The 26458-nt window shown below is 41.4% G+C and overlaps 2 protein-coding genes across 11 annotated transcripts in view; one reads left to right on the forward strand and one right to left on the reverse strand.

Moving 5' to 3' along the window:
- POLL (DNA polymerase lambda) overlaps nucleotides 1-26458 on the forward strand; it is a 131256-nt gene that overhangs the window by 98927 nt on the left and 5871 nt on the right. Inside the window, exon 11 of one of the 2 annotated variants that reach the window (XM_081192252.1) lies at nucleotides 928-1606. The exons of the other annotated variant lie outside the window; for it this stretch is intronic. The gene's annotated coding sequence lies outside the window, so the exon portion shown is untranslated. Of the gene's footprint in view, nucleotides 1-927; nucleotides 1607-26458 lie in introns of those variants that run through there. 2 annotated transcript variants of the gene reach the window in all.
- Nucleotides 1-26458, reverse strand: part of BTRC (beta-transducin repeat containing E3 ubiquitin protein ligase) — a 125272-nt gene that overhangs the window by 9598 nt on the left and 89216 nt on the right. For all 9 annotated transcript variants that reach the window (XM_081192244.1, XM_081192242.1, XM_081192245.1 and 6 more), the window contains 7 exons: nucleotides 13466-13697; nucleotides 10215-10401; nucleotides 6677-6773; nucleotides 5466-5603; nucleotides 4817-4935; nucleotides 3063-3312; nucleotides 2591-2709 (listed from right to left, as the gene is read on the reverse strand). In XM_081192244.1, the coding sequence (XP_081048370.1) occupies nucleotides 2591-2709; nucleotides 3063-3312; nucleotides 4817-4935; nucleotides 5466-5603; nucleotides 6677-6773; nucleotides 10215-10401; nucleotides 13466-13697 (1142 nt within the window). The remainder of the gene's footprint in view (nucleotides 1-2590; nucleotides 2710-3062; nucleotides 3313-4816; nucleotides 4936-5465; nucleotides 5604-6676; nucleotides 6774-10214; nucleotides 10402-13465; nucleotides 13698-26458) is intronic.

Consider the following 26458-nt stretch of genomic DNA (forward strand, 5'->3'; position numbering starts at 1 on the left):
ATTTATATTTGTTGGTTATTACTGTGTGTAGTATTTGTGGTTACTTTTCCAAGCTCTGCAGAGTTTAACTATTTCCTGTTTGGATTACTGTCGATGTTTGTGCCTTCCGAATTGTATGCTTTTTAGATTGTCTTTGATGTTGCTATTTCTTATGGAAGCGGTGGACAGTAGAGTGCTGGATCCAAGTTTAAACTCATTTAAACTCAAATTTTTCTCAAAACACGGTTTGTCTTATCTTTTGTTTAGCCATACCATGAAGGCACCCCCAACCCCCCCCCCAAATGTATGTGTGCCCTGGTTTTTCCCCTCAAGCAAAGCCATGGTGTTATTTGCAAATCTTTTGATCTTTACAAGGCGTTAAATAGAATGCAGCTGTTGAGTGAAGGTGATAATTGGTTAATGGCTTCAACTGTCCCCTTACAATTCCGCATGTCTCTCATTTAAATCGTCTGCTGCAGTACCCTGACTTGTTTGTTTTCATTACTCATGTTATTGCAATTACCTTCAGTAACTAGCTTTCTCTAAAAGCTACACTAGTCAATTACCAGCCTCTTAAGTCCCTTAATGAAAGGAATTGTTTCTTTGTTTTGTATCTTTATTTGGACACACAGTGATTCCATACATTTGACCTTGGACCCGGAGAATTATGCACAACGGATGAGGAAAGATGATACCATTAATTTGAGTGAGCTCTGTTGGTCTGATTAAGAAGGATCCTTTACCCGTTTTTTAATATCTGCACACTCCCTATACTCCCTGTATAGCTTTAGGAGTATGGCAACTTTTGTCTTGCTTGAATTGTTGCTGAGGACAATTTAAAAAGCAGATTGTCAATGCACTGTCCATGTGAGTCGGTGCTCAAACTGCTATGACCAAAGCTTTCGATTAAAAAAAATGAGGATTGGGCTGACACTTTATTTCTTGCAGGAAAGAAGAGCACATGAACGGAAGAAACCCTTTAAGCAAGTGCACAAATATTTGCATTGACAAGATGATTGAACCATGAAACAGCTCATGGCTATAGAGGCAACTCATCACCATAGTTGACAAAAACAACAACTTGTATAGCTTTAAATGAGTAAGGATGAGGTCCATAGAAGAGTACAGGAAGACAGTACTTCCTACTCAATTCTGACCAATCAATGGCTTTCAATGATATTATTATACTTTGCCCTCTAAAAACTGTCAAATTTCATCCAACGCAAAAATACACAGTTCATTGTATTACGGGATGGATCACTGCTTGGAACATTTCCAACCAAGGGACAGCAAGCAGACTCCATGAGTCCAGGCCACCTGTTACAAATGGTGCCTGAGGCTAAGCACCATGAGAAAAACTTGGTTGGCAAAACCCCAGCACTGTTTGGGGGTTGGATTAAAAACCTCTTGTTGCAAATCCAACTCTTCTAATCAGAGACACAAGCCATAAAGGGGAGCAGCCTTTATAACAGTCCATGCCAGTGCTTTCACATACTACATTTTGAGAAGTTAAACAATTATTACTGTTTGCTGTTAGCTCTTGCAGAATACAAAAATCTAAATAGCAGCTGTGTTAAAAAAGGAGATAAATATTTATGCAAAATTAAACTATATGTAGTACTATTAATGGATTATCTTTGCTCATTGATGATTTGAAAGCTTTAAACTCTGGAAAACTGAGGCAACGACAAAAGCTTTTCCTTCTTACAGAAGCATTTTAGAACACACGTTTTACTCTGCTGTCAGGGCTGTGGCCATTTTAAGAATACATGGAATAGAGTGCAGACTTTTGATTTTTGAAAATTCTACAAAGCTGAGTAATTTCTATTCCTGGTGGCTGCTCTTTCTAAGATTTCCTTGGCAAGACTTCAAATATTTAATTCAGCTGTATTATGTGAATTAAATAAATATATATATATTGAATTCATTTTGAACTCAGATGTTTGGTGGATCTTGACATTTCTAGGTATATGGCACCCCCTGCCTTTTTAAAACCTTAAAACAACGAGGCCTGGTTTACATGCACCACAGAGTAAAGTGGTATAATCCTGAAGAGCTAGTGTGAGCCACATCACTTCAAACAGCAGGTGAGGGATACCTGTCTTGAATGCTCCCCTACATTTAACCAAAAATAATAATGAACCATCTTCCCCCAATTTTATTTTATTTTTTTAAAAAAAACAGGACAAAGGCACTGGAACAGGCCTCTATCTGCTATACTAGTTTGTTTGTTTTTAAAAGGAAAAAGCTTATTGTGTTTTGTATGCGGGGGAGAATTCAGAAGTGCAATCCTTTACGTGCAATCAGAAGCAGTACAATCTCAGTTTAATAAGTAGAGGGCACGTGGATGTGCTTTACAATTGCATTACAATTGCATGCAACATTAGTCTAATACTGACTGCTTCTTTTTAAACAATAAGGTGCTGGAGCAGGGCCTTTGGAGTGGGAACAGACAAGAACATGTTTAAGTACACCTTCACCACTGCTTTGTCTCACATTGGCATTTTGTGAAAAAATGGCCATTTGAGAAGACTGCAAACACTGATGTGTAATGTGTGGTTTGGCTCTGAGAGAGGCAGCATGCTGTTCAGGTAACTGCTGTGTTTCTTACCTGATTGTATTATCTGATGAACCACTCACTACTAGTCTGTCTCTGTACTGTAGACATGCAATACCTCGCTTGTGGCCATTCAACGTACGCACAAACTCACAGGTACTTGTGTTCCAGACCTGTAAGAGAGACACAAGTACATATAGAAGGAAATAATGGACAGGGATGTTTATGAGAAAGTCACAGATTGTTGATGGGAGACAGTGTGGTATGATGGTCTGAGTGTTGGATTAAAGACTAGGAGGCTCTGGATTCCCACTCAGGCATGAAACTAAAAGGATGGCCTTAAGCCAGTCACTCACCCTCTCAGCCCAATCTACACTAACAGCATGATGATGAGAATCAAAGTGTGTGTGAAGAAGGGAACCATGCCCCCCTGATGAAGGCAGTATAGGAAGGTAGTATAAACGTATTGCGAAAAAGAAATAAATAAAACAAATGTCCAATGTCATCATGACTTCATGGTTTGCACCTTAATCGTTCTGTCCCCCGATGCTGATACAATGTATTTGTCATCGAAGTCGACCACATTGACGGCTGCCCTGTGTCCAACCAGTACCCTTCGTAGTGTGATGTCTGTTGGGGAGGCCATGTCCCACACGGCAATGGACCGATCTTTGGAGCATGTCACCATCATGCCATTATTAAAACGTAGGTGCAGTACTGCTTCACAATGATGGATCAGGGTGTTCAGCATCTCACCCGTATTAACATCCCACACTCTGGAATTTGTGGCAGAAGAGAGAAAAGTAGGGAAGGGGAGGAGAGAGATGTTTTAAGATTTTCCATTATTAAGCAGAAGGGGGAAATATGCCACACATTCCTGTAAAAGATGTGCTAAATAAGTAAGTCTGCCCGCCTAATTTGGTAAATTCAAATAGTATTTCAATAAGAATCTAATTCTTCCTCCCAGCAACTTTGTGTGGTGGGACATTATTATATCCATTTTACAGATGGGGAACTGAAAATGAGAAAATGTGTAATTTGCTCAGTGTCACACTGTGAATCTTGGGCTTGGCTGCAATTTGAAGCAAACTGTCCTCCTTTGGGTTTAGTCAACAGCACAGCTACAGAGTCCAACAAACAAAAGTTAACACTGTAATGTCCAAACAGAGTAAGAAAAAGCAAGAACCTCAAAACAAAAGGATTTAACAGGAAAGAAGATCTGAGGACTGAAATCTTCTGCTGCATGTGCTGAGTTTCTCTGCTTGTGGGCGTAATGCAACATCTAAACTAGTACAGAATTTAGTTTGCGGAGCGCTTCCACCTTTGTTTTAAAAATCATGTCTAAAAAGAACAAGGGCAAAGTTTATCAAAAGGCAGGTCCTTCCTCAGCACATTTCACTCTTCTTAGCTTTCAAATAATCCATATTAACACACTCCAAATCAGCAAAGCCTCCAAAATAGATCATTTACTCCCAGCACAGAATTACCCCTGAACCAAATATGCTGCTCTTTCTTATGACTGTTTTTTTTTAATTCTAGGCCGCAGGACTTGAACAATTCCTGAGCAATAAAAAATGTCATGTAGCATCCACAATTTGAAATATTCCTTTGGTCCTGCTAAAGCATAGTATAATATATTAATGGCTGGCATTAAGGAATTTAAAATACTCCTGCTAAACGAAAATCAGTTTAATTGGATATTTCATGCAAGCAGAATCTGTATGCTCAAGAAAACGTGCTGACAGCTATCTTTTCCCCAAGGACAGGTGTGTGTGTGTGTGTGTGTGTTTTGATAACCCTGGAATCAAGGGTTTAAATTGCTGACTCTGAAGGCTATTTTTACAAAAACATAGAAACAGCCTTCCATTCCTTGTGCATGTCTTCCACCATTTCTGTTTTGAGGGCAGAATTTGAATAGGGCTTGTGGAGCAAATCCATCTTTCTTACTTGCAACCTCTTCTTGAGCATTAGGAGTAGCGTGGTAGCCAAGACACTCATCATATAATCCCCCAATCTCAATATAATTTATTCCAAACTATGGTTTGACACTGCATGCAAACTGTTAACTTTTAGGCTTAATTTTCAAAAGCTTTTAGATGTATCTGGTTTGTTAACAGCTTTCTGTTTAATTTTTTTGCTTATTGACTGTTGGCTCTATTCTCTGCCTTTTATATATTTTTTCACTAAAATGGATTGTTTTAATTATGGGGTAAACTGCCTTGGAGGCCTGTATTTGTTAGAAAGGCAGGATATAAACATCCTCAATAAATAAATAGCTACCTGACAGTGGAATCCGATGATCCAGTGATGATCACCCGCTCATCATACTGGAGGCAAAGGACTGACCCCGTGTGTCCAGTCAGAACCCTCTTGCATTCTAGCGTATTCTTGTCCCAAATCTAGGAAGGCAAAAAGGGCACACATTTGGGATTTCACTACAAGGTAAACAGATTGTATTGCTAGACTGGCTCTTTTGTTTTTCTGTAACACAGCATTTTATTTACTAAGGCGAGCAGAACTTCTTCTAAGTGGCACACAGTGCACTTTGTATTCCACAGGCACTTTGTAGCAATATAAACTATCCTTAATATCTCTGTTTTTAATATGAACATAGTCTTTACCCTTCTCATTAGGGAACAGGAAGACTTTAATTACTGAAGGACCAATAATGTGGCTAGCACTGAACAGAATGCAAGAAAATGAAACAGATAATATAGATTTATCCTCCTTGTTTGGAAGAAAGGGAGGAAAACCAATGCAATTCATAGTCAGACTTGATGGGGGGCACGAGGGGAGGGAAAGGAAGACAAGGATTAACCTCATCCTTCTCAGTTTCTCTCTTGCATTAGTCCTCCTAAATGAAGTTACACCTGCATTCTTCTGGGGAAAGGATTTTGTGTTCAATCATTGCCCACTGGGGAGCTCTCACCTTGATGGTATTGTCTCGGAGGCCACTTACTATCTTCTGATCATCATATTGTAAACAATAAACCCCTTTGCTTGTTTCACTTCGGCAGTGGATTCGCTGTAAGCTGTGCCTTCCACACCGCCAGTTTGATTCTATTGTCTGGGGGAGAGAGAAACAATTATAAAGTGTGGAACAAACATCATGGAAATTTTGCACCAATAAAGCCTGCTGGACTCCTGGGACAACAGAAGCCGCTCTGATGCTGAAATCATTTATCATTAGATAGTCCCAGAGCAAGCTAGAAGGAAAAGGAACAAGTCCTTCTCCCTGCCACTTTCCCAATCCCTAGCTTCCATAAAGTTTCAAATCCCTCTAAGATGATTCTAGTTATTACAAAGAAAGCAAATGCACCATATATCTAGAATATAGCTGAAATTAGTGGGCTAATTAGTTCCATTCATTTCAGTGTGTCTACTCTGAGTAGAGCTAACATTGGATAAAACCCGGGATGTTCATTTCCCCTTGTGTTGACTGTCCATTAGGTAGGTTTCCCCCCTTCCCCCACACTGTTGGCTCCACAGGTATCTGTCCCTTCAGTGATCTTCAAGAATGCAGAACTGGCCGCAATTGTATTCTTTTCTTTGGAACAGCTTCTCCAGAATTAAGGTCAACAGTGGGTACTGTAAAAAATGCAGGTTGCCTTGATTTGGTCTCAGTGACACTTGGAGAAGCTCAAACAGTTGTTTGAGTCGGTAAGACTTACTGTGATGAACTTTGTACATCCCTTGATCACAAATGTGACACTGCGAGATGCTTCTTCAATGGAAAGGTTGCCAAATTTAATTCAGTGTAATCATGGAAGTTGAACTGAAATGGTATAATACACTGAGATTTAATTGTGGTGAGATGGTATAATCAAAGTGCCTGAACATTCAACTCCCTTCAAAGAAGGGGAGACCAACTATCAATGGATCTGGTACATACTGTATGACCCCTAAGTGTCTTAAAGACAGACTACTAAATTGTTTTTTTTATAACAGGACTCAGAGGGAAAATGTGTACAAATATGTACACACTATCACATTTGGCTTTTCTTTCATTCTACAGTAGATGCCGTAGGAAGCTATAACTGGCTGGCATCTGTGCAGGAAATTTGAATTGTTTCACACACAACGAAGGAGCTCAGATGGGGGTTTCACATGCAATTGCATAGTCTTTTTTCTGGCTCTTACCTCTATATCCTGTATAATTTTGGGATAAAGTGCTCTGTAGAAGGAGTTGGGAGGGGCTATCCCATCGGGTGGCTTGTTCTTAAAAAGATACTGTCCCCTAAAAGAAAGGAAGAAAGAAAAGCAGCATTGCTCATTTAGCCATGGCTATTTCATTCGAGGATTTGCGAGAGAGACTTGTAGAGCTTATGTTTGGTAGATGAAAATCGATGATTTAAAAGGGATGCTGTAGGGTCCGCATCATAATACTACTGCCTTTAGACATGTGGCAATTCATCAAATGGTAGGCATCTAAATAAATATATGGCCCTTTTGCAAGTAAAGGTGGATAGATAAAAGGGTCCTTCAAAGGAAAGTGAGAATAGAAGAGGACCTCAGTATGTTCCCCACGTTCTAATTGCTCCAAAACAAAAAGAAATTAAGCAATTCATAGTATCAGCAATAGCATTTTACTGCTCCTCTAATCTTCTGAGTAAACTGCATTAGCTTCTTCCTCAACTTAGCCTGGTCATGGAATGCACATTTTTGCCAGAGAAAGGGAGGGAAACCCAGTGAACGGCAATCACTTCATGCTGTGTAAATTTTTTAAAATTCCTCATCCTAAAGTTAAGGAGCCACCTAACACTGTGCGGAAGCTAGTAAACCCCACCATGGGCATACTAACAACTCTTCTGCCTGGCAACATTCCTTGTGAAGCAGAAATGGGCACAAATCCTCCGAGTATAATCCTGGCATGTGAGGCATGGCATTTAGCCTAGGCCAGCTCTCTGCTCCCCATTTCACTGTTGCATTATTTCCGACAGGTTTTTTTCTATGCATTCCTTCCTTGCCACAAATCTGAAAATATATGCTGAGAAGTTTCCTTTTGCGTGAGATGCCCTGGGCACATGCAAGGTAAACCCTGCTTTGGAAGAGTGATTTGAATCAACAAAATGACTAATAAAAATACTGAGCAGTGTGATACAAGGGGGGGGGGATACATACAATTTCAAACACACATTTCTGGAAAAACTAAGCTCTAACAAATCTCCATTTTAAAATATAGCAGGTATAATGCTTTGCCTACAAGAATGTCAAGCTTTGCAAACTTTCCCTAGTTGTATGTGTAGCTCAGCAACACCTTATAAGTAAGCAATGGTACCCTCTGCAAACTAGCAGATTTGTGCCCCTAATGAGAAAAAGAACCCCAATGCTGAACTGTTAGCCGAGAAAGTATCAGAAGCTACTCATTCCCCACTTTCTATCTTATGAGTATGCACCATTCATCTCCCTGGAAGAGAACTCTATGCAGGCATCTTGAAGATGTTGGAAGCAGCACATTCGCATTACTGCCTAGACATTTTGTCAGTGTGCTGTTTGACATGTTAACTATGACCCACCAAGATCTCCACAATCAGAAGTCAGTTTTGCTCACTACAGATTCTGAAGCAGCAAAAGTAATGTCTGTGCCTTGCTTGTTGTTAATTCTGCCATGGGAAAGTAATCTGGGTACCTCTAGAAATCAATACTAAATACAGAACTGTATTTTAGGTATTTTTTGAAGCGCTGAAAGCATTACACAAACATTTTTTCTGCCCTCATAATCTATTAAACTGTAACATATTTCTAGTGCCAAAGCCCTTAATAGAATTTGCACTTGGCAAGTTTCTGGCCTTATTTTTAATTTTTGTTTTAATAGCAGCTAAAATGCCTTAGCTGTCACCTTTGTCTTGTTTATGAAATATTCATACCCATTTCCTCACAGACAACATACGAGGGAGGCTCCTTGGATAGAAAATTATGTATTAAGGGGATTACCCAAGAGAGCGAAGCATCTAATGAAATGTTAACAGAGCAGCTCTAGACTTGGGGAAAGTCTTGCATAATAGAAAAAACTATTCCGTCTGATTAACTAATCTATCTGAATTTCTGCATGCTTGCCCTCAGTGGTTTGTACTCTTGGCTTTATGGCTAAAGATAAAACAGGTCTCTAATTGTGAAAATCTGCTGAGGAAAACAAAAGTGACCTAACACATTCATAACATGTAAAATGCACCTACTTTAGTTGTACAGCGAGTACATAAACTTCTGAAAGTCTAATGAATTAATATATCAAAGACTGCTCTAAGTAACGGGAGGGAAGGATACTGTATGTTACACAGACTTACGCTGCTTGTTCACCCACCCAAAAGAAGGGCCATCACTGGTGGACGGTTGAGGTGAAACAGAGTGACCACCCCAGACTCTGGACTTGGCTGATGGTCCGCATCTGGCACTGGCAGCTACAACTGGCAGCCCTGCTACCTCTCACCCAGCAAGGCTTTGCACCTCTTCCCTTCATACAGCAAGGCAGGGGGAGAGGAAATGGGGTTGGAGGGCCTTTCCAGCACATCTGCTGCTAAACCAGCATCAAAAGGGGGGGGGGAGTAAGCCGTGTGTGTGTGTGTGTGCGTGTGTGTGGAGAGAGACTAAAGTCGTTGCAAATCACCTGACAGCAAAGAAAAAAGATTGACTTCTATTATCAGATAGCTCTGCAGTTTGTTTCGACTTTACATTTCAACCTCTGATGAAGGCCCAACATTGATATATGCCGAAAGGCCTTGGGTTTATTGACTGATTGAGTGATTATATTTATATCCCATCTTTTCTCTAAGGATCTGAAGGTGGCATACATAGTTCTGCTGCTCCTCACTTAATCCCCACAACAACCTTGTAAGGTAGGTTAAGGTTAGAGGCAGTGACTGGCCCAAGGTCACCCAGTGAGCCCGATGGCTAAGTGGGGCTTTGAATGCTTGTCTCCCTGGTCCTATTCTGACACTAATCCCTACCCCACAGTGGCTCTAAAAACTCCATACAGCATCTAGGGATTTTTCTCCTTCATTTTTTGGTAAAGGAAAAACAATTTTGATGGGGGAGAGGAGGGGCTGCCACCACCACCACCACCACTGCCATTGCCATGAAGAGAAGGAGGAGCAGCAGAATATATATATGCTGGATATATATATATCAGATATATGAGAGGACGTATCCCCTGTTCCTGTTACTAAGCTTGGCCAGTCATCTCTGGAGGTAGAACTAAATTACTGGATTCTGCTTCCGGATCAAGGGGAAGTGCCTACCTGCCCCAAGTTAGGAAATAATACATACTCCCAAAAAACGGCCTCAGGAAAAAAATGAAGAATGAATGGTAGAATTTAAAAGGCAATCTTCAATTTTCAGATAAAATGAACTGTCATACTGATGACCTAAAGCTGTTTTCAATTTACTTGTTTTGCTAGGCTAAGTCAGTGCAAGGATTCCTGTTAGCACAATGGGACCTTTCCCATGCCATCCCCAAATCTGTTCTGGAGGGTCTGGAGAACCCACAGAACAGCAGGTGATGGGAGGCGATGGAAGATCGTTTCATCAGAGAAGTAGAAATTCTTGCACTGATGGAATGATCTCCTCAGCATTGTGTTGAATACAGCCCCATACCATTTAAAAACCATACCACTGTGAGTCGGAAATTACCAGCACCTACTCCCTCACTGAACAAGGGAAACTGCATGAAAGATGCTCTCACCATCCTCTCCGCTCTGCCAAACCCCTCCACAGCGAGTCCGTCCGGACCATTCTCTCAATCAGCTTCTTCCACAGCATGCCGTCAGATGTCACTCGGTACCATTCCTTGCACACCAGCTCAACAGCACACAAAGACTTGGCATCCAGGTACGACAGGATATTCTCAGCGATGTGATCCAGGCCGCGAGCTGGAAGGGAAAAAGTATAGGCAATTAATTAGCACTGGAGAGTTCATGAGAAGCCCATCTCTGCTCAGACATTTTCACCCCCACTGTTGCTCATTCCCTTCCCTGTAATGCAGAGCTGGGATGACTGGGCAGAAAATAGTCTCCTGTGAAGTTCTGAAACCAGCAGCTTCTTATGGATAAGAAACAGCAAAGCATTAAAGATAAAAGTGGAAAGTGTTAGAGATGATCAAGAATCCTGGAAGTCATTTCCAATCTATTTCTATGAGTTTTAGCACTAGGGGGATGTTCAATGGAAGGCTTTTCTCACTTGATGATGCACCCCCCCCCAATCTTGCTATATTAGGACCATTTCTCATTTTGCTACTACAGCTGTTCTTGTATTCCACCAGCTCAGAAAGCTACTTTTTGATGCAAAGAAGAAAGGAATAAAAGGTCCAATTATCACTTACGAAAAAGGGGTGGTGGTGGTGAAGCTTTTAATGTTTGACGGATTACTGTATTTTAATATTTTGTTGGAAGCCACCCAGAGTGGCTGGGGAAATAAATAGTAGTAGTAGTAATAATAATAATAATAATTACTACTACTACAGGACTAGAAAGTTTTAGGAACACTGGGAGTTGCCATATACATAATTGGGTCCATCTAATTCAGTACTGTCTACAACTCACAGTGGAGGGGAGAGAAGAATCTTACCTGGGAGATACCAGAAACTGAACTTGGCACCTTTTGTATGCAACCCATGTGCTCTATCACTGAGCTACAATTCTTCTGCCATGCGTTGGAAAGTATTGGATTCTTAAGGCTTATATTATAACTGAACCAAGAACTCAGAAGTGCTCCCACATTACAAATGCTTTTCATATATGCTAGTTCATATCATAGAGCTAGCACAGAGAAGACCTAAAAAATACATGCACATAGACCAAAGTGCTCTTGTGGGAGAGACTCTGGCTCTCAAACTGGAGAGATGCTTCTGTCTAAAGTCATGAAGGATCATCAATGGGAATTGTGGGTAAACCATGATTTCTTGTGGCATCTAGTGAATACGAGCTACTGGGTTTTTTGAGTGGGTAGATTAATGTTCAATTTGCAAGGCTACTTTAGTTGCTTGATCAAATCCGCCCCCATCCCCAGTTTCACTTGGGAAAGAGTCAAGCATGCCAGATTAGCATAGCAGGCAACTTTTCTCTCCAAATAAAAAGCTACCAAACATCCAGAGAGAGATCAAATGCTTCATTTCCTGCTCTTGTTACAGCTGCCCCAAAGACTGAGCTTCATTTGTCAACAACAGAGGCTGAGCGTAGGAAGCCATGAATGCATTTTGGGATGGCTGGGGTCACATGTCTTACATTTAAGCAGACGATGCAGAGTGAGATGCCTATCAGATGATTCTGATCAGGATTTACAGAGGACACGCTGTACCAAGACTTTGCTGCTGACAAGCAGAAGACCTCATAATGAGCTTCTCATGTATCAAAGTAGTTTTTCTCCCTCCATATTCTCAGGACAAATTCATGAAAAGTAATTTTATAAAGAAATGTGATTTCTAAGAGACAACTCTTTCAACCCCAACACTCCTAGATGCGGGGGCAGAGTTTTCCTAAAATGAAAAATAAACCAAGCAGCATAATTCCACTTGACAGACAAGACAAACTTCAGCAAGTAAAAGAAATACTCAACAGACCAAACAATTTTTTTTGCTGTTACCACCTTTTCCAAAGGAGTGGGGTGCTGTCCCTTATTTCTGCTACATCTCGAATGCAGAACAATGTTAGGAGAGAATCTGCTCCTTTTTTCAGCTCTGAGTTTGGAGCTGGGGTGGGGCAGCAAGTAAGCTCCTGCTTGCCCACAGCTCATTGTTAGGACAGAAGGTTGCTTTCCAGTGTGTTCCTTGGGCGCTAAAAGCTCAAAGCACATTCAGGCACAGAGACAAGCTGATGGGCCTCCACTTTCCCGCTTCATCTACAGCTGAAGGCAGAGGCATCCTGATTTGATCTGCCTCTGTGTCCAACAGTGGCTCCAAGTTTGGAACACCTCTTGGGTGCACAGATAAGCCCATAAGCTTCTGCCTCCAATATCCACCTCCAACCTGAAAATGGGAGGTGAAGGCACATCAGTTTGCTTCTCCATGTTAGTCCCAAGTTTGGGCTCACCACGGCCCAGTGTTCCATTTGCCACAGTGAGGCAGTGATAGATACAGATTATTTCTCCAACACCAAAAGCTATTGAAGAATATACTTAAATATAAACTGTGATGTTAAGGCTTTAGATTTTCATCATTCACTATGTTAAAGCTAAATAAATTGGGCAAAATTCCAGGCAAAGAATTCTTCCATTGACAAGAAGAAATGTCAAAACTTTACCTATGAGCATATGTGGCAGGTACAGTGTGACTCATAGAACATGACAACCACCACCTTCTATAGAGCATCTTTTTTTTTACACCACAATTTAGGGTGGGAGGAATCCCTTCTAGATGGCAAGGAGGACTTCTGTTTTACTTCCCTCACCCAGGAGCTTCTAGGCCAGGGGTTGTCAACCTGGTCCCTACTGCCCACTAGTGGGCATTTCAGGATTCTAGGTGGGTGGTAGGGGGTTCTACGGCACAAGCTGAATCCTCCTTCCATCGAGCACTGGTCATCAAGTGAAAGATGCATTAGTGAGCAGTGGGTATAAAAAAGGTTGACTACCCCTGTTCTAGACTGAACTGAACATTTTGCATAGGAAATAATATGCTGTACAGAAATTACACGAACTTGATGACCCCCTTCCCAAGACCCTGCTAATTTCTATGATCATAAAGTCCAAATCCTGTTAACTGTTATGTGCCCCCAGTAAATGAAAGACAACTAACCAAACATCACAAGTGCACCTAGGGGGGAAAAACCATGACAGCATACATTTTATGATAGGTGACATATCCTCAAATGGCAACTCCTTTCTAGGACTCCAGGGACAGAACACCCTGCTACTGAAGAAAGCCGTTCGAGAAAAGTCAAGGTCTTTTTACACATTTTTGAAGCCTGCAAAGTCTGTGTGTTTGCCAATAGCTTTTCAGACTACCTGGTAGTGCCGTGATGAAGTCTCTCTGTAACATAGGTTTGAGGTATGAGTTGATGTGCCCGTGCTGATAATGACACATCTGGGAGATGAGATGTTCCACAAATTCCACTTGGTCGGACTCTGACCACTGCTCAAAATACTTGATACAGAGCTCCTTCTCCTTCTCATAGCTTGCAGATAGCTTCCTTTGCTTTGGCACAATCATGCTTGAAGTGCCATTGGCAAGTTTTGTCTATGGAAGAAAAGAATAAAATGTACAACACTGAATTTTTCAGGGCAGAGAATTTGACATCCTTAGAAGACAATACATTACACATAAACCTACCCATGTGATGGAACAAACAAATCCATCCAGCTCCTAATTACATGTTATACAGTCTAAACTTCTGCAAGTTTCCAGCCACTTTAGTGCACTAATACATGCCTGTCTGATGCTTCACATCTAAAACCTTTTTAAAAAGTCCATTCTGGACTGCTACTAAAATTGTAAAAAAACATATAAGATACAAAAGAGGGGAGGAAATTCCCCAATGCTGCTGTTCAGCATCATGTAGAGTATGAAACAAATATGTCTTATTTAAAAACTATGAACATACAGTAGTGAAACTTTAAAAATAACATTTTATAAAACTATGTGTTTTGACCTTCTGGTTTTATAGTGTTAGATACTCACCATGAAACCGGCTCCTCAAAGACAAATTTCAGGGACGGATAAAAAGTATGAACCTCTTCTATGATAGTTTTAAGGAGGAGGGCCAATTCAAATGTTTTGTTAACAAATTTAACTAGATTTAAGTAACAGTATCTTGCTGCTATGGAGGACATCCTATGACGTCCATGTTGTTCCAACACTACCAAACTAAAGGTCCTTTAGCATATGTTGTCTCAGACATTTCCTTCCAATAGACTGAAACACATCTAGGGAGGACAAGTGTGCATGTCTTGAAGACTTCCAAGAAGTTCAGGCCATGAGAAGTTTTGATAGTGCACATTTGTTATTAGACATAATTGTAACAGTCCATTAAAGAATAGTGCAGTGACTTGCTACAGACTGTTATGCATGGTGATAAAAAGAAATAACCCAATAGTCCAATCTTGATCTTGTAAAGGCACTGCACTGAAGAGTAAACTCATAGGACCAAACAGTTCCCTGTGCAACTGCTGGGCTCTAATATGAATTGCAGCATTTGATCAGGCGAACCAAGTTATTGGTTTTACATGGCTGAGTGTGGAAAGAATATAGATGGACACAAAGCTCAGTGTCCTTTATACATAAAGACTTGCACCCTGAGAACTAGAAGCCTCACCCTTATGCCCAAATGTCAGTCTTCTGGAAATACTTCTTGTTTTTCTAATATACGGTACTATATGAAAATAAAGGATGTGTGTTGTTGTTTTTGTGGGGTTTTTTTTTGCAGATTGAGGGTTAGAATGAAAACAGATCTTACATATTTTTTCATATACCACTAGGATCCGTATGCTACACAGACAGATTCTACGCCATGCAGAACAATCATACCTATGATTGATTGCTAATGCTCCTTCAGCAATTGACCGACAAGCAAAATATTTGGTTGGCAAACCAAGAAACATCATAAACAAAATTGGATTCTCGCTCTCTATTGAGGCCTCAACAGTCTTTATGGAAATGATAAAACATAGCTCCTTGGTGTAGAAGTGCTGGGTTTCTCCATGCACAAATGTTGTTGGCGATAGCCTAGCATTAAAGCATGAAGGTTGGACTCTATTGAACACTGGCCTGGAGGGATTCTGTGGCTGTTTTCACAGCAGTTCAGTTGTTTGCAGAACGAGAAAACCAATGAAACGCTGGATTAAGATTTAGATAGTTGATAAATGGTGTATTTTATAAGCCTGACCTCATTTCATTTCCCATTTCATTTGCTGCACAGCCAATCTTACAGCAGGCTGTCTTCATCCAGCATGTTTTTAAAATCATTACCTTCTGCCTTTTTACCTACTCCCTTCTCAGAAAAAAACATTGTCTTTGAATTTTGAACACAAGTGAGCCAAAGCACCAATCTGCATAAGTAGCAATGTTACAAGTCAGGATGCAAGGGTGACCTCTGAGGACCAGTCTATACCATCAAACATCCTGTGATGATAACCCCCCAAATTCCCTGTTTCCATGCTGAAGTGCTCAATGAAATACTAATGTGCTGGGTATCTACAACGCTGGCAACTATTTTACATAGATTTAAAATATATATTTATAAAAATAGAGATAGCTCAAATGAAGTTATCCCAACATCTTTCATTATTGGCCATGGTGGCTGGGGATGATGGGATTTATAATTCAACAACATCTGAGGGATACCACGTTGGCTACCCCAGCCTTAAATTACTGGGAATCATAGGAATCCAGCATGTTTCAGATGATATATTTCCTTCCCATGTGTACAAGATGGACTAAATATGAAGACAATTTTGTTTCATCAGAACAATCTGTGGATTTCTTGTGCATTCCATCTGAATGCACTGATCTATTTTTAACCAAATAGAGAAAGGGACTGGCTTTGACTGCCTTGAGGGTGGTGGTTGGAGACATTCTATATAATTTGTCAGAATATCAACTAGTTGCTATTCTTCCCTCTTTAGATGATATATCTTAACAGATGGTAGCAAATTCCTGGATTATCTAGACCCATTTTGGATTTGGATCTTGACCCAGTTTGGGAACTGAAACTGCCTTCTTCACCTGGTTTGACCACCACAGTCAGAAGACAGGGGAGTGTAACCCTTTTGATTCTCCTGGACCTCTCAGTGGCTTTCAAATACTATTTATTTAAGTAGTTACTCTGAATAGTTTGTCCTGTCCTAGCATGTCTCAGTGATCCCAGGAAGGCCAGGTCAAAGCAGTGGCACTTACTGGAAAGGTCAGCTCTTCATGTCTAGAAGAGCGGAGTCACAACTGGTGGGGCAAGCCTAGTTTGAGAGAGCACTATCAAGACGGCTATGCATGAGCACAACAGACAAGACAGAACACCATCTGTCAGGACCCTGGACAAATCACAGTGGCAGGATGTGGCTGGAACTCACCCAAGGAGTGCTGTTTGTCTCAGCAACAACCTGAGGTCTCCTGGTGGGACTGAATTTGTCTTTAACTCTGCTCTCTCCGAGGCGATTTCTTTTTCTAAAGGAACCACTGCCCAGTTCTGTGACTGCTGGCTCCTACTGGGCAGTGAGAGCTGCAATGGAGGTGTGCTCTCTGATGTCTGGAAGGTCCTGAAGCAAAGGACACCAGCTCTTTGAATGACGTCTCCTCCCCTCAAGTTTTCATCTGAGCCAGAAGGAGAATTGTTTGAGTTTGGCTCATAGGCTGCTGGAATGGTTTTGCATTGCTGTTGAGTTGTCTGAACTGTTTTTAGGATTTATACAATGTTTAAGCACCTTACAGTTTTGGTTGGTTGGGATAGGCGAGTAATTCACAAGCCACTTTTACTCATCCCTACCTCTTTTGCAATGGTGGGCTCCTTCCAGAAAGCAACACTTTCTTTCCCCCAGCATAAGCAAGTAAGCAAACAGCAGCATAGGAACACAAGCAGCTGCTTTAATACTGAGTCAGGCCATTCATGCATCTAGATCAATACTGCCTACACTGACTCCAGCAGCTGTCCAGGTTGTTTTACCACTGAGTTATGGCCCTTCTCCACAGTCCCACAGGAAATAGCAGTGCTGTTACTTCCAACATGCAGTTCCACAGAACTTGTGAATAAGCCAAAACAGTCAGCACGGGTTCACTAGTGAAAAAAACATGATATGCCTTGCATGTGTAAGGATTATCACAGAGTGGCAATATTTGAGCCTTGTTAACAAAATTCTTTTGAGTATATATTTCCTTCACCCACAGACCCCCCATTTTCTGTCCCAGCGTTTCTCTTGCTCCTCCTTCCTCACTCCAATGTACAGTTTCCTTCTATGACTTCAAATCAAACTCACCAATTGAATTGTAGCATACTCTGCTGCACAGTACTGAGAATGAGGTGATGGAAGGAAATAATAATTATATGGGAGGGAATGTATATGTGAGTATGCATGCCGGAGGGTGGCAGTCTGGAACTGAAAATATCCCATTTGGTTCCAGGCTGTTCAGCTTGTGGCTTTGGGCAAGTCATTTCAACCCTCTCTGACTTAGTTTATGGAAGGTGCTATGTAATTTCTAGGCAGTATAACCCTTTATGACTACAAAAAAACATCCCTACTCCTATACATATAAACTTCATTGCATGTCCTTTAATCTCCACAAAGCTGTAAAAGCACAGCTCCCCTCCCCCCTTTCTAAAGCATTCAATTAAAATATTTTGAAGCATCTGTCGAAGTCTAGTAAAACAACAAAAACCTAGAATCAAGTAGTGATTTCTTAGAAACCCACTGATGACTAGCAATCTCAAAATCCTGACAAAACTATTCCGTATTCCACTAGGAGAAAATAACTCCTGCAATATTGGGTATACCAAACACCTGCATCCTCACTAAAGAAAGAAGAGGGAAGCTTGATTGTCAGGTCCAAACTATATGTGATACTGGCAAATTCATGATTGTAAAAGCAGGTCTGCCCATTCACATGGAAAATGAGATGATGTTCCTGTTTAGGGAAATTTTTAATGTTTGATGTTTTATCATGTTTTTAATATTCTGTTGGGAGCCACCCAGAGTGACTTGGGTGGGGTATAAATAAATAAATCATCATCATCTAGCTGTTTGAAAGAGCAGAGGTAGGAATGCTGGCCCCTTTCCCACCTGTGTTTCATTCCACACATTTTCCAAAGCTGTGACAACTAGTGATGGGGTGTAAAGAATACACAGTTGCTCCAAGTTATGCTTGAGGGGGAGGAGTCCCTATGTCCTTACCAATGGATGTCAGATGACAGCCATGGAGGTTTTACTACCCTCTGCCTCCTGCTAGTGGCTGGCCCTGCCATTCTCTCACATGGCCTGTCCCAGGATGCAAACACGGCTACTAGAAAACGTATGGAAAGAAGAACAGCAGAAGGAAGAGAAGGGGGGATGGGAAGGGGGCTTCGGGACATTCTGTCTGTGTAATCCATATGGAATTTCCTTCACTTTTCAATAGACACATCTCCAGAACCTCAAAAAAAAAAATGGTTTCTCTAACCTAGCCTAAGTGCTTACCTCTTTCCGCTTCAATTTCTGATGTGAGAAAAACTACTAGGACTATGAGCAGCATCTTGCCATTGTCATATATTCTTCTTAGAATTTAACTCAACAAAATGCAGCTTTGCTTTATTTGAGTGTCTCAGTGGTGTCTTCTGGAGATCAATTGAACAGTCCTGAACACAAGGGCATTCTATTGATCTCAACGAGGGCACACAATGTTTCTGCTGAGCTGTCTATTACAAGATCCTTTAGGTAAAACAGTTAATGTGGTGGTCGTACAGTAGGTACAATGAAGCAAAGGCTAAGATAAAAAAGGATAAACCCAATATGCCAAAACTTTTGAGGAAGGAATATGTTCTAATGTCCTGTTGTATCACCAAACTAAAACGGACTTGCCTATTGGTAAAAATCACAATGATTTTCTGTCCCAGTATCATAAGCGTTAAAGATGCCATCCTTGGTCAAGGTCCAGAGAAGGGTGTGGTGTGTTTCTCCCACTCTGATGCAATGGTTCTTTCCTCATAAAAGCTGTGACCCATATTAAAAGCTGCTTTTTGAACTCAGGAAACCTTCAAACACCATTTGCAATGCAGCCTGGGTAGTGAAAAATATGAATTGAAACTTCGTTGGATGTGCAGAAGCATTTCCACAAGCAAAACAGGTTTACCCAATTGTTGCCAACAGCTGTAAAAAGGTAAAGGTAAAGGACCCTTGACAGTTAAGTTCAGTTGCAGATGACTCTGGGGTTGTGGTGCTCATCTCGCTTTACAGGCCAAGTACGTGCGCTGTACATAGCGGTGGGAACCCTCCGTCACCGCTACAGCCGCATTAGAGGATCCTCCATTCATGGCTGTAGCGGCAACAGAGGGATCCCGGCACCGTCCGTATGGCGCTGGAGCACTGCTGGTGGCAAATTGCTATGTACAGTGCATGTAGCAATGCCGCACATGCGCCCTACGTAGCGATGCCCCGGGTGTCATGATGCCTTTGTTCACCCCTGACTACATCCACACCATAAATAATAACAACAACAAACCCACACCATCCTCACTGGGCAAGCACAAAATTAATAGGAAGAAACTGTGGTCAGTCAACTTGGTGCCCTCTAGATGTTGTTGGCGTACAACTCCCATCAGTCCCAGCCAGCATGGCTAATAGTCAGGGATGACCACTATAGCAACAAGGGAAGCAAGGCACATCGGGTCATGAACTCTTGAACTCTAACCCCAGAGTAAATAGTACCACCTATAAGAATCCAACCTGTGATACAACATGATAGGGCGAGGGAAAGAGAGAGAAAGCTTTTTCACAGCAAAGAAATTCTGTCTAACCACTATTCTGTTGGAGCTTTCAAGTGGGCACAGATAATGAAATATTAACAAATTTCAAAGAAGCTTGCTAGGGCTCTATGCAGTATAAAAAGGCTGTTAAACACAAGGACATGTATACATTTGCCAACAGCTTAGAGCTTCGGAGCCTGGGAAATAACCTGTTCCTATATTGCACAATTGTCTATAGGTTTCCCCTGAGAGGTTTTTTTGTACTGGAGAATGATTTACTTCTGGCCACCGGGGGAGGCTATGGAGAAGGAACTTTTTTATACGTACTTCTTTATATGTAGTCCATTTAACTAGTCACATCTGAGTACACTGAGGGACTCTAGTCCAGTGTTTCCCAACCTTGGGCCTCCAGCTGTTTTTGAACTACAATTCTCATCATCCCTGACCACTGGTCTTGCTAGCTAGGGATGATGGGAGTTGTAGTTCAAAAACAGCTGGAGGCCCTAGGTTGGGAAACACTGCTCTAGTCTACACTTCCCTTGTATTTGGTCTGTCTCACGGAGCACTATGATTTGGTAAGATTCAGTTGCTGACATTGCTGACTAGCACAGCTTATAGTGCAGACGAAGAACACCTTTTCTAGGTCTCTCTCAGCAAGGCAACCAAATAGTAACATGTATTAGTGTGTGTCCTCAAAATAAACGTTCATCACACAGTTCAGCTTTGCATGCCTGGCAGAGTACGGATTTGCTACAGAATATATGATGCTGCCTTATAGCAGGTTGGGCCATATGTCCAAGTAGTCCAGTACTGTCTACTCTGACTGGCAATGGATCTCCCATTTCTCAGATGGAGGTCTTTCCAATCATCTTTTCGTTGATCCTTCCAAATGGAGATGCCTAGAATTGAGCTTAGGACCTGCCATATGCACAGCATATGCTGAACAATGGCCCCTTCACCCACCTTCCCATTCCATACTATTTGCTTGCGCTCATCTTTTGCCTTCCGTTTTCCACCTTGCTCTGTAGCCATAGCATTCAACTAGGCAAGGTCAAGCTTGTTTGCATGGATGCAGTTGACTTTTGCTGCCAGCACATACGGAAGATCAGCAGAAGGCCTGGGACTCAGGTGTTGTAAGGCTCTTACACAATGTCAGGGCAGGACGGCTATCTATGCAAATGCTAAGTGTTATTGCCATCATCACCACCACAGGGAAGCCGACTGCAGCACCCAGTGCTAGCTTTGAGACCCAATTAAGATTTGGCAGTATTCGTCCCTCAATGTCAGTATCAGGGTAGAACAGATTCATCCAGCCCTCCCCTGCACTCCTCATCTATAGCTGCCTCTGTTCTTTGCTGGTAAACATGCTGATCTTTACAGAGCCACCTTAACAGAATTTTTGGTTGGGCCCAAGTGAAGAGAATTGGGGAGGGGAGGGGGAGAGGACATAATGTTTAATTATAAGAAATGATTGAAATAGGCACAGACATACCCCGGGTGCCTCTGCACTGCAGCAAGCTCTAAACTTGTTATCGTTAATGGTTTAAATTTCACTGTGCTAATCATTTCAGGACACAAGCCTTTCTTGATAATCTAATGAATTATTCCAACATCCTTCAGCAAAAAAAAATCCTCCATGACAGCACTAATTACAAGACGTTTTCCCAGTGCTTATGTAAAATATGACAGAGCAGCAGCTTAGGGAATTGCAAAAAAACTGCTTCTAATTTCCACTGAGAAACTGACAAACACCTCTCTTGCATCTCTCCCAGCTCTCAAGTAAGATTTAACTTTCTCATTTAGTTAATTACCGAGTGAGGATCATCATTTTCCCGGATCGGAGCGGCACAGAGCCTTTATCGTGTTAACTTGTGAACTTGATCGATGGCTGCTGCTAAAACTTAATAACTTCACCCCCTGGCAAATTGTAAGATAAATATAATAGGAGAAACTCTGACAGTAAAAACCTGCCAGAAATGAGAGCTGTGTTTATGTTTCTTTGCAGGCAGGAAAAAGAAATACCCACACCAACAAAACAGAAACAAAACAAAAAAACGCAACCAACAGCTTATTATTTGGTGTGTGTTACTTAAATTTAAAAGACTCGAGGCAGTTAACTTCCTGCGTAGCGTTCTAACTTTGCTGTGAAGTTAAAAGCATTGGGGACATTACCTAAGCAAAGGCACAAGGAGGAGAACAGGCAAGGGCAGAGAGACTTGGGGTTTGGGGAAGAAAGACAATATGGTACTGAAATGCAGTCAGACCTAAACACTGCTTTGTGGTTTGGCAACCAAAGTATCAACTGCACTGAGTAGGTTAGCTGGCATACAAACAAAGGGGGCTGATCATCCTAGAGGGGGCATTTGAACACTGCAGCAAGGGAACAGGAGGCAGTGGCACAACTGTAGCAACAGGTTTCAGTGCAGGGAAGTCATGGTAACTGAAAATACCAGAGTCCAGGGCCTTTCCTGTGTATTCACAGTAAGATCAGTACTGAATGGCAGCAGACTGGATGGTTCATGCTATTTGGGACAGCAGTGGTGGAGAGAATCAGGCATCCCTCCCACTGCAAGACTTTGGAACCCAACTGAAATGGTTGCAGGGAGTGCGACATTAGATAATCTAGCAATGAAACGACTGGAAAGAGCAACAGGATACAATGTGACTGACTACAACGAGGAAAATCTGGTTTACAATGTTTCACCAGTTATGATTATTCCGAACTAGAACAAATTGGTATCAAGAATCTTGGTTGGACTATTGCAATGCACGCTACATGGAGCTACCCTTGAAGATGGCTCCAGAAACCGCAGGTAGTGCAAGATACTGCTGTCCGGCTATTATGTGGGGCAGTGAGAAGGGAAAGAGCAAATTCACCAAGTGCAATCCAATGTGTTGCTGATGATGTACCAAGTTCTAGATGACTTGGGGCCCAGTACTGAAAGGAATGCCTTCCTCAACACCTGCCAGCCTGTAAAGAACAGGAGAGAGTCCCAGCTTGTGTTGCTGTCCATGGGCATGGCCCATAGGGGAATGACATGGAGCAGGGCCTTCCTGTCTGTGGCTCCCCAATCTGTGAAGCTCCGAAATGAAATCTGATTGACTTTGTTAATTAAAAACATATTTCTTTAGCAAGGCCTTTGGAACATAACTGAATTGGAAACTAAAAGGGAAAGCTTTATTGCACACTGGTTAATGTTTTAATTATCAATACAGAGTTGGTTATTATAATAATTGTTCTACTATGTTTCCTATCTTGTTGTTGTTGTTAGCCGCCCTGGAATCCTGCAGGAGGAAGGGTGATATATAAAAATAATAATAATAAAAAAACTGCCAATGGAAAGAAGGCTGCAACAGAGGCTCATAGATGGGCAGAACTCCAGGATGGTATGGAGGGCAGCACTATATCTCTCCAGGAATGGACGGCAGACATTCACTTTTTAGGGGGAAAGAAAAAATATTCATAAAGAATCACCATTGCAGTAGTTGCTAAACCTGGCGTTCCTAATTTCTGCAGCAGGAAACCAGGTTTTGTCCCTTCTTCTTTGTGTCCTATATTGCAGTATGTTTATTTTATCTGATCCAATTCAATAAAGGGGGGCACACTACTGAAAATTGTGCCAGTCCATATCAGCATACTTACTACACTACGTAACCTGCATTATTTTCATCTGCAGAATGGATCTGCAGAGTAGAACACATTTAAATTATGTCTCCAGATTTCAATTCATACATTTCCTCAACAAGGGACACATACAAAATGGTTACTACAACAAATAAAAACATATTTGTTTACAACTAAGTAGAAGCTTTATATTAATTACACTGCTGAACTTTGTAATGATCCGGTTTGGACTATGAAATTGGCACTCCCAAAGCAAGTAGCATTCCCAACAGGGCCATGGCCTCCTCCCCCAGTTTTTGAAGACTTGAATTATAATCAGAGTCATTACTTACTTCGTGGCAGCAGAGTGGGGTGCAGATTTGGTGTGGATCTGAAATTAACCAAGCTATTTCCCTTAAAATACACATTTTAAAAACTCAGTTTGGAAAACTAAGTTCTAAGGCTATCATGAGATGACAACTCCGCTCATCAGTGCTTTAAAGCACACCCAGGATCATAATCCAAAGTCTTTGGTATTGCAGTCTATATGCTTTCTGCACTACTGAATTTACATTGACTTAAAGGGACAGATGTAAAATTCAGGATTGATTTCTGTTTGGTTCTCTCTACATTGATAAGGACACTAAGCAAGATCACTTACTTGAAGACTACGTTTCCAGAACTTTCACTTAGCCTGGCTGTTTCTGGACACACTAGCATTTCTCCATCACAGTGATAGTAAAGTGTTTGAGCTGCTTGGTTGATGGAGTCAAAATATTCGTTATTTGAACAATACTAAAATAGCATATGATCTTTACAATGCTTTATTTTGGAACTATATTATTCTTTTAAACAGAGAAGAGAAGCTTTACTTTAATGGACATGATCCCACCAAAATTAAACACCACTGGTTTCAATAGGAGGGAAAAGAATGTGCTTAAAATATTTCTCTTGAAAACAACATGATTTATCTTTGTTGGATCTTTCCCAGTGACTAAGCCATGAATTCAGTTTTAAGAGATTATATAACGGCATACTTTAAGGAGCATTTAAAATATTAACACTCTCTTTCTCTCTCAACTTTCCCCTGTCCTGTCATTGTGAGCTGTTTCTTACTGTATGAGATGGTGCATAGGATCCTAGAAACCAGATTTTCAGAACAAGGGAGAGAGATAAGAGACATGTTCAGAACCAATTTTTTATATGTCATACAAACTCCCCCTCCCCTGGCCTCTGTCTCGTTACAACAAGTGTATTCCAATATAATGTTTTGGGATAGGCCTCAATAGCATCTTGCTTGCTTGTTTGCTTGCTTACATAGAATCATAGAGTTGGAAGAGACCACAAGGGCCATCGAGTCCAACCCCCTGCCAAGCAGGAAACACCATCAGAGCACTCCTGACATATGGTTGTCAAGCCTCTGCTTAAAGACCTCCAAAGTAGGAGACTCCACCACACTCCTTGGCAGCAAATTCCACTGTCGAACAGCTCTTACTGTCAGGAAGTTCTTCCTAATGTTTAGGTGGAATCTTCTTTCTTGTAGTTTGGATCCATTGCTCCGTGTCCGCTTCTCTAGAGCAGCAGAAAACAACCTTTCTCCCTCCTCTATGTGACATCCTTTTATATATTTGAACATGGCTATCATATCACCCCTTAACCTCCTCTTCTCCAGGCTAAACATGCCCAGCTCCCTTAGTCGTTCCTCATAAGGCATCGTTTCCAGGCCTTTGACCATTTTGGTTGCCCTCCTCTGGACACGTTCCAGTTTGTCAGTGTCCTTCTTGAACTGTGGTGCCCAGAACTGGACACAGTACTCCAGGTGAGGTCTGACCAGAGCATAATACAGTGGCACTATTACTTCCCTTGATCTAGATGCTATACTCCTATTGATGCAGCCCAGAACTGCATTGGCTTTTTTAGCTGCCGCGTCACACTGTTGGCTCATGTCAAGTTTGTGGTCAACCAAGACTCCTAGATCCTTTTCACATGTACTGCTCTCAAGCCAGGTGCCACCCATCTTGTATTTGTGCCTCTCATTTTTTTTGCCCAAGTGCAATACTTTACATTTCTCCCTGTTAAAATTCATCTTGTTTGTTTTTGCCCAGTTCTCTAATTTGTCAAGGTCGTTTTGAAGTGTGATCCTGTCCTCTGGGGTGTTAGCCACCCCTCCCAGTTTGGTGTCATCTGCAAATTTGATCAGGATGCCCTTGAGTCCATCATCCAAGTCGTTGATAAAGATGTTGAATAAGACCGGGCCCAAACTTTTTCCAGGAAGTATAACACATTCTAAGCGACTGAGTGTCTTTCTTATCCTACTCTTTTATCTGTTAAACTCCAAGGTTGTTGTTAATAGTGATTTTCTTTAAATGTAATTTTGAAGAAGGTACAGATTCTTCTGTTATATCCAATAGGACTGAAAATTTAACTTCTGGCTTGCGGAGTATTGCTGGGACTGAGTCTGAGCGCCAATAGCACTCTGCTCTGGGCAAACTACTGACTGAACAATATCAGCTCCCTAAAGATGGCACTCCCATACTTTAAAATGTTTAGGCCAAAAAAAGGACTCACATTTCTTGAGTTTATTGAATGAATTTGTCTTGCTAACATGTCAGCTGGCAGACTCAAAGTGAGAGAGCTAGTTTTTCAAACCACTCAGTCCATTTACTTTTATTTCAGAAACTCAGTTTGCAAGCTACCATTTTCAGTCTACCTCCCTCTACCAGCCCAGCTTGTGCAAATTCATTCCAGGAGGTTAATTGATGAAGGACTTGCTCAACCAGTGCTGAATCACCCTTTCCACATTGTGAGCTCACTGAAACATCTAAATATCCAGTGCAACTTAGAAGTAAATCACCTGGTAGTGTCAAAACAACCACTGTGAAAAGATGCTAAAGATCTCATTGCTATTTTATTTCAAAAAGTAAATACAAAAAGTTGCACTGAAGTTAATCTCACTCTCCCTACCGAAAGACT

This window comes from Podarcis bocagei, assembly GCF_964188305.1.
Source record: "Podarcis bocagei genome assembly, chromosome: 4".
In the NCBI taxonomy this organism is placed as follows: domain Eukaryota; kingdom Metazoa; phylum Chordata; class Lepidosauria; order Squamata; family Lacertidae; genus Podarcis; species Podarcis bocagei.